Source organism: Salmo trutta, chromosome 1, assembly GCF_901001165.1.
Source record: "Salmo trutta chromosome 1, fSalTru1.1, whole genome shotgun sequence".
NCBI lineage: Eukaryota > Metazoa > Chordata > Actinopteri > Salmoniformes > Salmonidae > Salmo > Salmo trutta.
Genome location: NC_042957.1, coordinates 16,763,665 through 16,778,748, shown reverse-complemented (window position 1 = coordinate 16,778,748; position 15,084 = coordinate 16,763,665). Strand labels below are relative to the sequence as shown.

General features: G+C 43.1%; 1 protein-coding gene across 14 annotated transcripts in view; it reads left to right on the top strand.

Annotated features, from left to right (window-relative positions):
• Nucleotides 1–15,084, top strand: part of LOC115172765 (1-phosphatidylinositol 4,5-bisphosphate phosphodiesterase beta-4) — a 147,651-nt gene that overhangs the window by 91,793 nt on the left and 40,774 nt on the right. For 11 of the 14 annotated variants that reach the window (XM_029731171.1, XM_029731113.1, XM_029731060.1 and 8 more), the window contains 9 exons: nucleotides 24–104; nucleotides 2,176–2,235; nucleotides 3,963–4,106; nucleotides 7,315–7,394; nucleotides 9,406–9,459; nucleotides 9,553–9,634; nucleotides 10,235–10,335; nucleotides 11,042–11,099; nucleotides 13,557–13,665. In XM_029731171.1, coding sequence (XP_029587031.1) covers nucleotides 24–104; nucleotides 2,176–2,235; nucleotides 3,963–4,106; nucleotides 7,315–7,394; nucleotides 9,406–9,459; nucleotides 9,553–9,634; nucleotides 10,235–10,335; nucleotides 11,042–11,099; nucleotides 13,557–13,665 — 769 coding nt within the window. The other 3 variants (XM_029731258.1, XM_029731337.1, XM_029731477.1) reach the window with 3 other exon arrangements.

Sequence of the window (15,084 nt, the reverse complement as noted above, 5' to 3'; positions counted from 1 at the left end):
AAAATGCTTCTGTCTTCTTGCAGGACCCGTTTCTGTTTGAGCCCAACTGTCTGGTCAAAGTGGACGAGTTTGGCTTCTTCATCACATGGAAGAGCGACGGAAAGGTACAGTCTCTCAACCAGAGCTGTGAATATAAACGTCTCTGGTCTCAACCTCTCACTCAATGCAGAGCCCTGTCTTAGTGTTCTGAGTTTATTCACAGAGAGAGAGAAAGACAGTGGTATAGAATGGAGTTTATTCACAGAGAGGAAGAAAGACAGTGGTATAGAATGGAGTTTATTCACAGAGAGAGAGAAAGACAGTGGTATAGAATGGAGTTTATTCACAGAGAGAAAGAAAGACAGTGGTATAGAATGGAGTTTATTCACAGAGAGAAAGAAAGACAGTGGTATAGAATGGAGTTTATTCACAGAGAGGAAGAAAGACAGTGGTATAGAATGGAGTTTATTCACAGAGAGAGAGAAAGACAGTGGTATAGAATGGAGTTTATTCACAGAGAGGAAGAAAGACAGTGGTATAGAATGGAGTTTATTCACAGAGAGGAAGAAAGACAGTGGTATAGAATGGAGTTTATTCACAGAGAGGAAGAAAGACAGTGGTATAGAATGGAGTTTATTCACAGAGAGAGAAAGACAGTGGTATATAATGGAGTTTATTCACAGAGAGAAAGAAAGACAGTGGTATAGAATGGAGTTTATTCACAGAGAGGAAGAAAGACAGTGGTATAGAATGGAGTTTATTCACAGAGAGAAAGAAAGACAGTGGTATAGAATGGAGTTTATTCACAGAGAGAAAGAAAGACAGTGGTATAGAATGGAGTTTATTCACAGAGAGAAAGAAAGACAGTGGTATAGAATGGAGTTTATTCACAGAGAGAGAGAAAGACAGTGGTATAGAATGGAGTTTATTCACAGAGAGAGAGAAAGACAGTGGTATAGAATGGAGTTTATTCACAGAGAGGAAGAAAGACAGTGGTATAGAATGGAGTTTATTCACAGAGAGAAAGAAAGACAGTGGTATAGAATGGAGTTTATTCACAGAGAGGAAGAAAGACAGTGGTATAGAATGGAGTTTATTCACAGAGAGGAAGAAAGACAGTGGTATAGAATGGAGTTTATTCACAGAGAGAAAGAAAGACAGTGGTATAGAATGGAGTTTATTCACAGAGAGAGAGAAAGACAGTGGTATAGAATGGAGTTTATTCACAGAGAGGAAGAAAGACAGTGGTATAGAATGGAGTTTATTCACAGAGAGAAAGAAAGACAGTGGTATAGAATGGAGTTTATTCACAGAGAGAGGAAAGGAAAGACTGAAGGGTATTTAGAGAGGATGATCCTGTAGAAAAACAGTCAACAGGATAGAATGCAGTCCGTTATGTGTTGTTGACGTTTCGATTGCAAGGTCCTTTTCAACACTATTCTCCTTTTCCAACAGTAGGTTCTTGTAAATCAGTCTCTTCCATTCACATGGAGAGCATTAGGAATGAATAGGCTCTCCATATGAATGGAATGAATAGCTTGAGACGTAACTTGACTTAGCCATAACTGAAGAACTATCCAAACGATGCCATTGAGAGGGCTGTGTGAAATGAACCCTCCCTATAGAGGAGATATAGGCCCATATCCTCACTAACAGTTATCCTCGCTAACTACAGCATTTATCACCACTTACAAGGCAGTGGTAGCCTATACCCTACTCCTGGCGAGTTAGATACTGGGTGTGCAGGCTTTTGTTCTAGCCCTGCTCTAGCACACCTGATTCTTCCAATTAGGAGGGTTGGCTACTGATGGTTTAAGGTAATGCTGGTTGGAGAGGAAGCCCATTGTTATCCGTCACACCATTGTGATTTAGCCATTGTGTAAGAGGATAGCAATATATAATATTACTGTATCTCTCTAAAGTACTGTATTTATCCATGCTACATGGGGTGTGTCCTTGAGAACAGCCATATCTTGTCACTAGATGTAGACAAAATGTCTATGGGACTTCTGGAAGTGACAGTCAGGTTGCTACAGTAATCAGACAAAGCTAGGTGAGGTGGGGTTGGGTCGGGGTATGTCTGTTTTATTTGGCAATGACGAGATCTCTATTTTCTCTCTCTCTCTGTCTCCCTCCCTCTCTCTTCTTTCTTTCTTTCTCTCTTCTATATCCCTCCATCTGTTTCTTTCTCTACAGGAGGGCCAGGTTCTAGAATGTTCTCTGATCAACAGTATTCGAGTCGGAGCCGTGCCAAGGGTGAGATTTTGGAAACACAATTTCATCCCTCCCTCTATCCCACCCTCCCTCCCTCTATCCCACCCTCCCTCCCTCTATCCCACCCTCCCTCCCACCCTCCGTCCCACCCTCCCGAACCTCCGTCCCACCCTCCCTCTCTCCGTCCCTCCCTCCCTCTATCCACCCTCCCTCCCTCTATCCCACCCACCCTCCCTCCCTCTATCCCACCCTCCCTCCCTCCCTCTATCCCACTATCCCTCTTTCAAACAACCTTCATGCCTTCCCACCCGATAATTCTTTACTCTCTACCTCTCTGTCTTTCTCTCCATCCATCTCCTCGACCTTATGACCCTACCATTCCAGCCTGAGGGCCAAGTCATAATTGGGGTGACGGTGACGTCACTAAGGGCAGCGGTACTTGAAGTGGCCAAGGCAACAGAACAGAGCGAACAGGACAGAGTTAGTCTGCTGAGCCACTGTTCCCACCACCGTTAATTTACTATTGATCAGTACAATGCTTCAAGGACAGTAGTAATGAATGCTAAAGGAAATGTTGGTGCTGCTCGCCCTTCAGATCCTAGACCAAGTACATCGACATTCAACAACATTAAATATTGAATACTTTAATGTTTATAACCCTCCAGGTTTCTAGCTGTATCTAGAGCTTGTTATTTGACCTTGGATGATGTTTCTTACCTGGGAGGGATACTGTAACAAATCCTCTAGAATATAGTTAGTTGACTCGATAGAAAAATGATTTCGAACAGACAAAACGCTATTCAGTACTCTTGGATTGAAAGCTGTGTATGTCAATGTCTAGGCTGTTATGTTTCCCTGAAAGACCTTTCTGCTTTCTTTAAACAGAAAGGATTTGTTGAAGATAGAGCCAACATTAACCACAGAGTATTCTTTTCATGAACATCAGGGCTGAACACAGGCACACACACACACACACACACACACACACACACACACACACACACACACACACACACACACAGCTAGTCCCTCCATTAAATATTGACTGCCTCAGTAATTCCCTGGTCGTATCCTGCTGTAGTGTAATATTTGGCATCATGTGGGTGACATGAATTATGGAAGGACCCAGGATCCTGAGGGAGTTCTTATACAGATGCCTGACTATAATTAAGGTGTCTTTCTCAGAAACGCCTGAGAATAAACCCATTGCACAGCTCCGAACAAATACTCAAACATCTTTAAGAAATCACACTGGTGTGTATTGTTGACAGAACGGAAGGTGCTTTAGGTGTGAGACAGTGTGTGTGTGCATGCGTCTGTTCATGGCATACGTGTGTGTGTGGTGTGTGTAAGGCCGTGTCCCTCCCTGTGTGTAAGGTAAGGGGACGTGTTCTTCTTGGTAAACAAGAGACAAAGAGCCACTTATCTCATGGCTGATCTCTGTTGGACTCCTAACTGAATTACACAATCACACTGAACTATTGGCGCTAAATCAATGAACACAGAAAAAAGAATCACGTTGAGGATATTTGGCTGTATTCGCGTTAATTAACAGAGGCTGGCCTTGCAGAATGAATCGTCTGTTGCTGTCCAGTTGATTCAGTCACACGACAGATATTCTGCTTGTACTAGATAGTTCAAAAAGGGGAATCCTCAATTACTCCATATTACATTGAAAAATTGATTTTCCAGATAAAATGGTTTATCAATGGAATGATAATGTTTTGTAAGGATTTGATGAGACTCTCTCTCCCTCTCTCTCTCTGTAGGACCCTAAGATCCTGTCTTTGTTTGAGGCAGCGGGGAAGAAGGAGGAAGAGCTGGAGGGATGTGTCATCTGCGTTTGCAGCGGCACCGACCTCGTCAACCTGTCCTTCATGTACATGGTGGCTGACAGCCCAGACACTGCTAGGGTATACACTCAACGCTAATACAACATTCATACAACATTAATATAACATTACACAACTCTAACTGATCTGGTCAACCTGTCCTTCATGTACATGGTGGCTGACAGCCCAGACACTGCTAGGGTATACACTCAATGCTAATACAACATTCATACAACATTAATATAACATTACACAACTCTAACTGATCTGGTCAACCTGTCCTTCATGTACATGGTGGCTGACAGCCCAGACACTGCTAGGGTATCAACTCAACGCTAATACAACATTATTACAACATTAATATAACATTACACAACTCTAACTGATCTGGTCAACCTGTCCTTCATGTACATGGTGGCTGACAGCCCAGACACTGCTAGGGTATACACTCAACGCTAATACAACATTCATACAACATTATTACAACATTAATATAACATTACACAACTCTAACTGATCTGGTCAACCTGTCCTTCATGTACATGGTGGCTGACAGCCCAGACACTGCTAGGGTATACACTCAACGCTAATACAACATTCATACAACATTATTACAACATTAATATAACATTACACAACTCTAACTGATCTGGTCAACCTGTCCTTCATGTACATGGTGGCTGACAGCCCAGACACTGCTGGGGTATACACTCAACGCTAATACAACATTCATACAACATTATTACAACATTAATATAACATTACACAACTCTAACTGATCTGGTCAACCTGTCCTTCATGTACATGGTGGCTGACAGCCCAGACACTGCTAGGGTATACACTCAACGCTAATACAACATTCATACAACATTATTACAACATTAATATAACATTACACAACTCTAACTGATCTGGTCAACCTGTCCCTCATGTACATCAAATCAAATCAAATGTATTTATAAAGCCCTTCTTACATCAGCTGATGTCACAAAGTGCTGTACAGAAACCCAGCCTAAAACCCCAAACAGCAAGCAATGCAGGTGTAGAAGCACGATGGCTAGGAAAAACTCCCTAGAAAGGCCAAAACCTAGGAAGAAACCTAGAGAGGAACCAGGCTATGAGGGGTGGCCAGTCCTCTTCTGGCTGTGCCGGGTGGAGATTATAACAGCACATGGCCTAGATGTTCAAATGTTCATAAATGACCAGCATTGTCAAATAATAATAATCATAGTAGTTGTCGAGGGTGCAACAAGTCAGTAACACAAGAGTAAGTGTCAGTTGGCTTTTTCATAGCCGATCTTTGAGAGTATCTCTTCCGCTCCTGCTGTCTCTAGAGAGTTGAAGACAGCAGGTCTGGGACAGGTAGCACGTCCGGTGAACAGGTCAGGGTTCCATAGCTGCAGGCAGAAAAGTTGGAACTGGAGCAGCAGCACGGCCAGGTGAACTGGGGACAGCAAGGAGTCATCAAGCCAGGTAGTCCTGAGGCATGGTCCTAGGGCTCAGGTCCTCCGAGAGAGAGAAAGAAAGAAAGAAAAAGAGAGAATTAGAGAGAGCATATTTAAATTCACACAGGACACTGGAAAAGACAAGAGAAATACGGCAGATGTGACAGACTGACCCTAGCCCCCCGACACATAAACTACTGCAGCATAAATACTGGGGCTGAGACAGGAGGGGTCAGGAGACACTGTGGCCCCATCCGATGAAACCCCCGGACAGGGCCAAACAGGTAGGATATAACCCCACCCACTTTGCCAAAGCACAGCCTCCATACCACATGGTGGCTGACAGCCCAGACACTGCTAGGGTATACGCTCAACGCTAATACAACATTCATACAACATTATTACAACATTAATATAACATTACAGAACTATTACTGATCTGGTCAACCAGGCCTGACACAGCTATGGTAAATACACATTACTATGGGGTCAACATTCATACAATATTATTACAACATTAATATAACGTTAATTAACTCTAACAGACCAAGTCAAACTTTTGCACATGGTGGCAGAGAACCCAGACAATGCTTGGGTAAGGCAAACACACAGGTTTGTGTCTTGAACAGTGCTTGTGCCCATAGAAATAGGGATTTTCTCCAATGCTGGAAGGGTGGCCCTGAGTGAAAAGGTTTGGGAACACTTGTGTTCCGTCTCATCTGGCCCCAGGGGCCGAGTGGCTGAGGAGAAATACCTCTCTACCTCTCCTCTAATCCCTCTCTCATCCCTCTCTCACACGCACAATCTGAGCCAGCTAAGAACACATCTCTGTCTGTCTGTCTGTCTGTCTGTCTGTCTGTCTGTCTGTCTGTCTGTCTGTCTGTCTGTCTGTGTCTCTCTATCTCTCTCTCTCTCTCTCATCAAGCCCTGACAGGAGTCTGGTTAAACATTGCTCTCTGGTGGCGACAGGGAAAACTGTTGCTAGCCAGCCAGTAGGTTGTAGACCAGTCAACTGAGAACAGAAGACACATTTATTTTGTGATTACTGAAGAAACCAACAGATGATATATCAGTGAACTGATGATGATGACTTGTTTGATGTAGTTGTTTTAGTTTGATTCATATTAGACATGTTGATAGAGAAAACATGAGAGAAATAGCGATGAAGACAGAGAGATGGAGAGAGTGAGCGGAAATGGTTAACAGGGTGTCAACACTGTAGAAGGTGGAATGCCAAATAATTAATAATAAACTACCTAGAGTGGCCTTCATCAACCGAGCTTGAAGGTCACACACACACACACACACACACACTCACACACACGTTCATTCATGCTACCTCATTCTCTTGCTATCTCATATACAGACACACACACACACACACACACACACCGTCTCACACTCTCAGCAGGCCAGTTGCCTTAAGCAGTAGACCTGGAAAGCTGACACAGTTATTCACATCAACATAACCTGGGAACAATACACACACACACACACGTATCCAACCTCTCCACAACACACTCCTGCCCTTAGACATACACAAGTGCGCACGCACACACACGCACACACACACACACACACACACACACACACACACACACACAGAGACAGACAGGGTGGCTGTGTGCCTGCACCTACTGTTTAGCTCTAGCTGCTCTGAGATGTAAACAGATACACTGTGAGAGAGGAGAGAACACACATAAATACAGTGAAAAAGATACACTGTGAGTAAACAAACGGCCAGAGAAGTCTGTACGTGTGTGCGTGCGTGCGTGCGTGCGTGCGTGTGTGTGTGTGTGTGTGTGTGTGTGTGTGTGTGAACCCTTGTGTTGGTTTGTTTTCAGAAGTGGACAGAGGGTTTGAGGTCAGTGATCCACAACTTCAGAGCCAATAACGTCTGTCCTATGACCTGCCTCAAGAAACAGTGAGTATACACACGCACACAAACACACACACACACACAGTAGTAAACACACACACACACACACACATAGTAAGTGGTAAACACACACACACAAACACACACACACACATAGTAAGTGGTAAACACACACAAACACACACACACACACATAGTAAGTGGTAAACACACACACACACACACACACACAGTAGTAAACACACACACACACACACACAGTAGTGAACACACACACACACAGAGTAGTAAACACACACACACAGTAGTAAACACACACACACACAGTAGTAAACACACACACACAGTAGTAAACACACACACACACATAGTAGTAAACACACACACACACACACAGTAGTAAACACACACACACACAGTAGTGAACACACACACACACACAGTAGTGAACACACCCACACACAGTAGTAAACACACACATACAGTAGTAAACACGCACACACACACAGTAGTAAACACGCACACACACACAGTAGTAAACACACACACACAGTAGTAAACACACACACACACAGTAGTAAACACACACACACAGTAGTAAACACACACCCACACACAGTAGTAAACACACACACACAGTAGTAAACACACACACACAGTAGTAAACAAACACACACACATTAGTAAACACACACACACATACACAGTAGTGAACACACACACATTAGTAAACACACACACATTAGTAAACACACACACACACAGTAGTGAACACACCCACACACATTATTAAACACACACACATTAGTAAACACACACACACACAGTAGTGAACACACACACATTAGTACACACACACACATTAGTAAACACACACACAAACACAGTAGTAAACACACACACATTAATAAACACACACACACACATACACACATAAGTAAACACATTAGTAAACACACACACAAACACAGTAGTGAACACACACACACACACAGTAGTAAACACACACAGACAAACACACACACATTCATACAACATTACACACACAGACACAGATACACACACATTTCAACAACGTCCGTCCTATGTTCTGCTTCAAGAAACACACACACACCTCAACAACGTCCGTCCTATGTTCTGCTTCAAGAAACACACACACACACACCTCAACAAAGTCCGTCCTATGTTCTGCTTCAAGAAACACACACACACACCTTAACAACGTCCGTCCTATGTTCTGCTTCAAGAAACACACACACACACACACCTCAACAATGTCCGTCCTATGTTCTGCTTCAAGAAACACACACACCTCAACAACGTCCATCCTATGTTCTGCTTCAAGAAACACACACACACACCTCAACAACGTCCGTCCTATGTTCCGCTTCAAGAAACACACACACACACCTCAACAACGTCCGTCCTATGTTCTGCTTCAAGAAACACACACACACACAGTAGTAAACACACACAGACAAACACACACACACATTCATACAACATTACACACACAGACACAGATACACACACCTCAACAACGTCCGTCCTATGTTCTGCTTCAAGAAACACACACACACCTCAACAACGTCCATCCTATGTTCTGCTTCAAGAAACACACACACACACCTCAACAACGTCCATCCTATGTTCTGCTTCAAGAAACACACACACACACCTCAACAACGTCCATCCTATGTTCTGCTTCAAGAAACACACACACACACCTCAACAACGTCCGTCCTATGTTCTGCTTCAAGAAACACACACACACACACCTCAACAACGTCCGTCCTATGTTCTGCTTCAAGAAACACACACACACACACCTTAACAACGTCCATCCTATGTTCTGCTTCAAGAAACACACACACACACACACCTCAACAATGTCCGTCCTATGTTCTGCTTCAAGAAACACACACACCTCAACAACGTCCATCCTATGTTCTGCTTCAAGAAACACACACACACACCTCAACAACGTCCATCCTATGTTCTGCTTCAAGAAACACACACACACCTAAACATGTGTTGTGTCTTTCCTATTTTTTAGTTGGATGAGGATGTGCTTTCTGACCAATGTGAACGGCAAGATCCCAGTGAGAACGTAAGAGACACTTCATTTAGTAATAACATTTATCAGCAGTCATTTGATTGATGAACTTTGTGATGACAGCCCACTCTCTCCTCTCTGTTTCAGCATCACACGGACGTTTGCATCTGGGAAGACAGAGAAAGGAATCTTCCAGGCTCTGAAGGAACTGGGTCTGCCTAGTGGAAAGGTGCGGGGGGCGTGTGCGTGTGTTCATGACGTGTTTGTCTGATGTTGTGCATGGTAACTTGCTGTCGTCGGATCTATCATTTAACTAAACCCTGAGTATACCAAACATTAGGAACACCTTCCAAATATTGATTTACACCCACCCTTCTCAATTCGTCGGGGCATGGACTCTACAAGGTGTCGAAAGCGTTCCATAGGGATGCTGGACCATGTTGACTCCAATGCTTCCCACAGTTGTGTCAAGTTGGCTGGATGTCCTTTGGGTGGTGGACCATTCTTAATACACACGGGAAACTGTTGAGCGTAAAAAATTCTGCCACCTACTACCATAACCCATTCAAAAGCACTTAAATCTTTGTCTTGCCCATTCACCCTCTGAATGGCACACATACATAATCAATGTCTCAAATGTCTCAAGGCTTAAAAATCCTTCTTTAACCTGTCTCCTCCCCATCATCTACACTGATTAAAGTGGATTTAACAAGTGACATCAATAAGGGATCATAGCTTTCACCTGCATTCACCTGGTCAGTCTATGTCATGGAAAGAGCAGGCGTTCATAATGTTTTGTACACTCAGTGTATAACGTTATCTCCCTCAGAGCGAGGAGATAGAAGACTCAGCCTTCCCCTTTGACATCTTCTACGCCCTGACTCAGAAGATCTGCCCTCGTACTGACATCCAGGAACTCTTCAACAAAATGTGAGTTGTCACTAGCTCTACTCCCCAGACCTCTTTTACTGTACTCTCTACCCTCAATAGCTACTCTGTTCTACTTCAGCCTACTGTAGAAAGCTAACTGCACCCTCAATGCTAGTCACATCTAAGTGTGCAGTTAGTATAGGAGTAACAAGGTCTGTTTTGCTCACTGGGAAGACATTTACAGTCCAACATCTACAACATGTTATTGCTATGTATTTTTCCAGCATATTCCCAACTGTGATTCTGATAGTAATGAGATATTTAGTAACGGCCGTTTGTTCAACTGTTGTGTTGATAGCTGTAGTGTAGACACCATGTGAATGACAGGGAATAGAGAGTTAAAGAAGAGTGAGAGAGAGAGAGAGAGAGAGAGTGTGTTGTAGTGTGTTGGTGTTTGGTTGAGAGATCACCATTTATTAAACGGTCTGCAGCTTCTCTACTAATACCTGTAACCTCTGGAAAACCTAACCTGCTTAAAGAGTGACACAATAACACGTTTGTTTTGAACTAACTCAACAGTATTTAAATGTTCGACCTGTGGTGATTTTAACATGTTGTAGAAATGTTGATATAAAAATGTAACACGACAGTGTTGTGTTTTGATTCTTTAAAAAACCCTTCTGCTTTCTAGTTACTGACTGACTGGCTGGCTGAGAGGGTTTTTAACAAACATAACATTTTGTTTTTCTAATTAATTCCTTTGCAGCAATGGGGACAAAAGTGATTTTTTAAACGTAGACCAGTTAGTCAGCTTTCTGAATGAAGTAAGCTCTTTATCATTCATTAACTTCTCTGTGTGACTGCTTGACCCCTACCCTCTCACCTGACACAGGGTAGAAGTTGCTCTTCGGCAATGATATAGGATCCGTTTCAGATGACCCTCCTCAAATCCTTAAAGGAACATTTCACCATTTGCGACTTCATATTCATCATCTCCAGCACCTCCCCAACATCAACATGTGTGAAAATGGCGTGTTTCTAATGTTCTGTAAAAATATTACGAAGGCAATTCGTAGGCAATACCTACTTACAATTGGTCATAATCGCACGAATAACACAGATGATGTCATTGGAAACACTTATCTTGCTATATATTTTTTACTGTAAAACATAGAAACACACCATTTTCACATATGTTGATGTTGTGGTGGAGATGATGAATATGAAGTTGAAAAATGGGGAACAATTGGGAGATACAATGCAAAACTGATCTTAGATCAGTGTCTGTAGGGGTAACTTCATCCTGCCCCTCTCAGCTGCTTGCCCCCATCCCCGACCAATACTGAACAAATATCTAAATGCAACATGTATAGTGTTGGTCCCATGTTTCATGAGCTGAAATAAAAGACCCCAAAACATTTCCATAACCACAAAAAGCTTACTTCGCTCAATTGTTGAGCACAAATTTGTTAACATCCCTGTTAGTGAGCATTTCTCCTTTGCCAAGAAAATCTATCCACCTGACAGGTGTGGCATATCAAGAAGCTGCTTAAACAGCATGATCATTACACAGGTGCACCTCGTGCTGGGGACAAAATGTGCCACTCTAAAATGTGCAGTTTTGTCACACAACACAATGCCACAGATTTCTCAAGTTTTGAGGGAGCATGCAATTGGAATGCTGACTGCAGGAATGTCCAACAGAGCTGTTTCCTGAGAATTTAATCTTAATTTCTCTACCATAAGCCGTCTCCAACGTCGTTTTAGAGAATTTGGCAGTACGCCCCACTAGCCTCACAACCACAGACCACGTGTAACCATGCCAGCCCAGGACTTCCACATCCGGCTTCTTCACCTGCGGGATGGTCAGAGTCTAGCCACCCGGACAGCTGATGAAACTGAGGAGTATTTCTGTCTGTAATAAAGCCCTTTTGTGGGGAAAAACTCATTCTGATTGGCTGGGCCTGGCTCCCCAATTTCAGCCAATTGAAATAAATAAATTAGGCCCTAATCTATTTCACATGACTGGGCAGGGCCACAGCTATACTGTAGGCCCACCCACTTGGGAGCCAGGCCCACCCATGGCTGTGACCCTGCCCAGTCATGTGAAATAGATTAGGGCCTAATTCATTTATTTCAATTGGCTGATTTCTTTATATAAACTCAGTAAAATTGTTGAAATTGTTGCATGTTGCATTTATATTTTTGTTCAGTATATTCCTCCCCAGCCCCGCCTACTTGTGACTGTTTGTGTAACCATGGCAACCGGGGGGGAGGGGCTTTCTGTTTGGCTATTTTGTCTGGTTTCTGTCTACTTGCCTGCCTGCCTTCAAGTTTCAAATGTTTTATTGTCACGTGCACTAGTACAGTGAAATACTTTTCTTGCTTTCTCTTTCCAAACAATGCAGTGATCAATATCAGTTCCTGTTCCCCTTCTTTTGTGCTAGTGGTCTCTGCTTTGGCTGAAAACATACCTGCTTCCACTTCTATCTACTGTATGTATGTGCGGATGCTTCTCTTTCTCTGTGTGCAATGCTGAAGTGAATGCCCATTAGTACAAAGGCTGTGAATGCTACCTGCTATAGTGGCAAGTGGTGTTGTTCTGATCCCTGCTGATGTGTGAATCTCTACCCTCTCTGCATGTGAGACCACACGCGTTCCCTACCTTTGGCCAACACACACCTCCTCTCCCCACCCATTGCAGTAGCTCTGTACCAGTAATTGTGGCATTTTGGTTTTCATTTGAACACCCACAAATGAAAGATGTGTTTGTACCGGGGTTAGTACTATATACATTGTCACTGTGTCAGTCTAAACTGTTCCTCTGTTGTTTGTCAGCTGTGTGTGTGTTTAGTCTCTTGTTATAATGGTCCCAATCCTAACCTGACTGATGTGAAGCAGAGGCGGTGCAGTGATGAGTAGCCTAACGCTCGCTTGAGACCTGAAAACTGCCGTTAGCTCCAGGAGTTAATGCCTAGGCATTGGCTCAGCGGGCTAAAATAGTCTTGTGGTACCCAAACAAAAACCGGGTTCAAACTCAGTTGGTAACATGACTTGTGCACGTAAAGTTTCCTCAAAGTAAAATAAATAAATAAATCGTTTCTTGAAAGTTTTGCCAAAAGCATGCATTAGTGTCCATGGCGAGATTTACGCAAAGGTTTCAATTACATTCACATTTCTGAAGTTAGGAATGGGACATATTTCCTTAGAGTGCGGTGACATGCATGTGTACAGTATGTGCTTGTGAGTGAGACAATGGTGTGTATCATTACTTTCTCCAGAATCAGCGCGACCCGCGGCTAAACGAGATCCTGTTCCCCTTCTACGACCCGAAACGAGCCATGCAGATAATCGAGAAGTACGAGAGAGACCCAGACCTCAAGAAGAAAGGTGAGAGGGATGGATGCAGAGATAGAGAGAGAGATGTGAAGACGAAAGGTGAGAGTGGAGTGGATGGAGAGAAGGAGATCAAGAGAAGATTCTCCAAAGCCCAGTCTTGCTGTATACAATACTCCAGTCTTGCCTTTTCTTTAGCATGTACCGCCCTCTCCTGGTGAATAACACATTTCATTAGCATGTACTGCCCTCTCCTGGTGAATAACACATTTCATTAGCATGTACTGCCCTCTCCTGGTGAATAACACATTTCATTAGCATGTACTGCCCTCTCCTGGTGAATAACACATTTCATTAGCATGTACTGCCCTCTCCTGGTGAATAACACATTTCATTAGCATGTACTGCCCTCTCCTGGTGAATAACACATTTCATTAGCATGTACTGCCCTCTCCTGGTGAATAACACATTTATTTAGCATGTACCGCCCTCTCCTGGTGAATAACACATTTCATTAGCATGTACCGCCCTCTCCTGGTGAATAACACATTTCATTAGCATGTACTGGCTTCTCCTGGTGAATAACACATTTATTTAGCATGTACCGCCCTCTCCTGGTGAATAACACATTTCATTAGCATGTACCGCCCTCTCCTGGTGAATAACACATTTATTTTGCATGTACTGCCCTCTCCTGGTGAATAACACATTTCATTAGCATGTACTGCCTTCTCCTGGTGAATAACACATTTATTTAGCATGTACTGCCCTCTCCTGGTGAATAACACATTTCTTTAGCATGTACTGCCCTCTCCTGGTGAATAGCACATTTCATTAGCATGTACTGCCCTCTCCTGGTGAATAACACATTTCTTTAGCATGTACTGCCCTCTCCTGGTGAATAGCACATTCCATTAGCATGTACCGCCCTCTCCTGGGGAATAACACATTTCATTAGCATGTACCGCCCTCTCCTGGTGAATAACACATTTCATTAGCATGTACCGCCCTCTCCTGGTGAATAACACATTTCATTAGCATGTACCGGCCTCTCCTGGTGAATAACACATTTCATTAGCATGTACCGCCCTCTCCTGGTGCATAACACATTTCTTTAGCATGTACTGCCCTCTCCTGGTGAATAACAAATTTCTTTAGCAGGTACTGCCCTCTCCTGGTGAATAACACAACAGCACCACTGCCCTCAACTATACAGTCGTGGCCAAAAGTTTTGAGAATGTCACAAATATTAATTTCCACAAAGTTTGCTGCTTCAGTTTCTTTAGATATTTTTGTCAGATGTTACTATGGAATACTGAAGTATAATTACAAGCATTTCATAAGTGTCAAAGGCTTTTATTGACAATTACATTAAGTTGATGCAAAGAGTCAATATTTGCCGTGTTGACCCTTCTTTTTGAAGACCTCTGCAATCTGCCCTGGCATGCTGTCAATTAACTTCTGGGCCACATT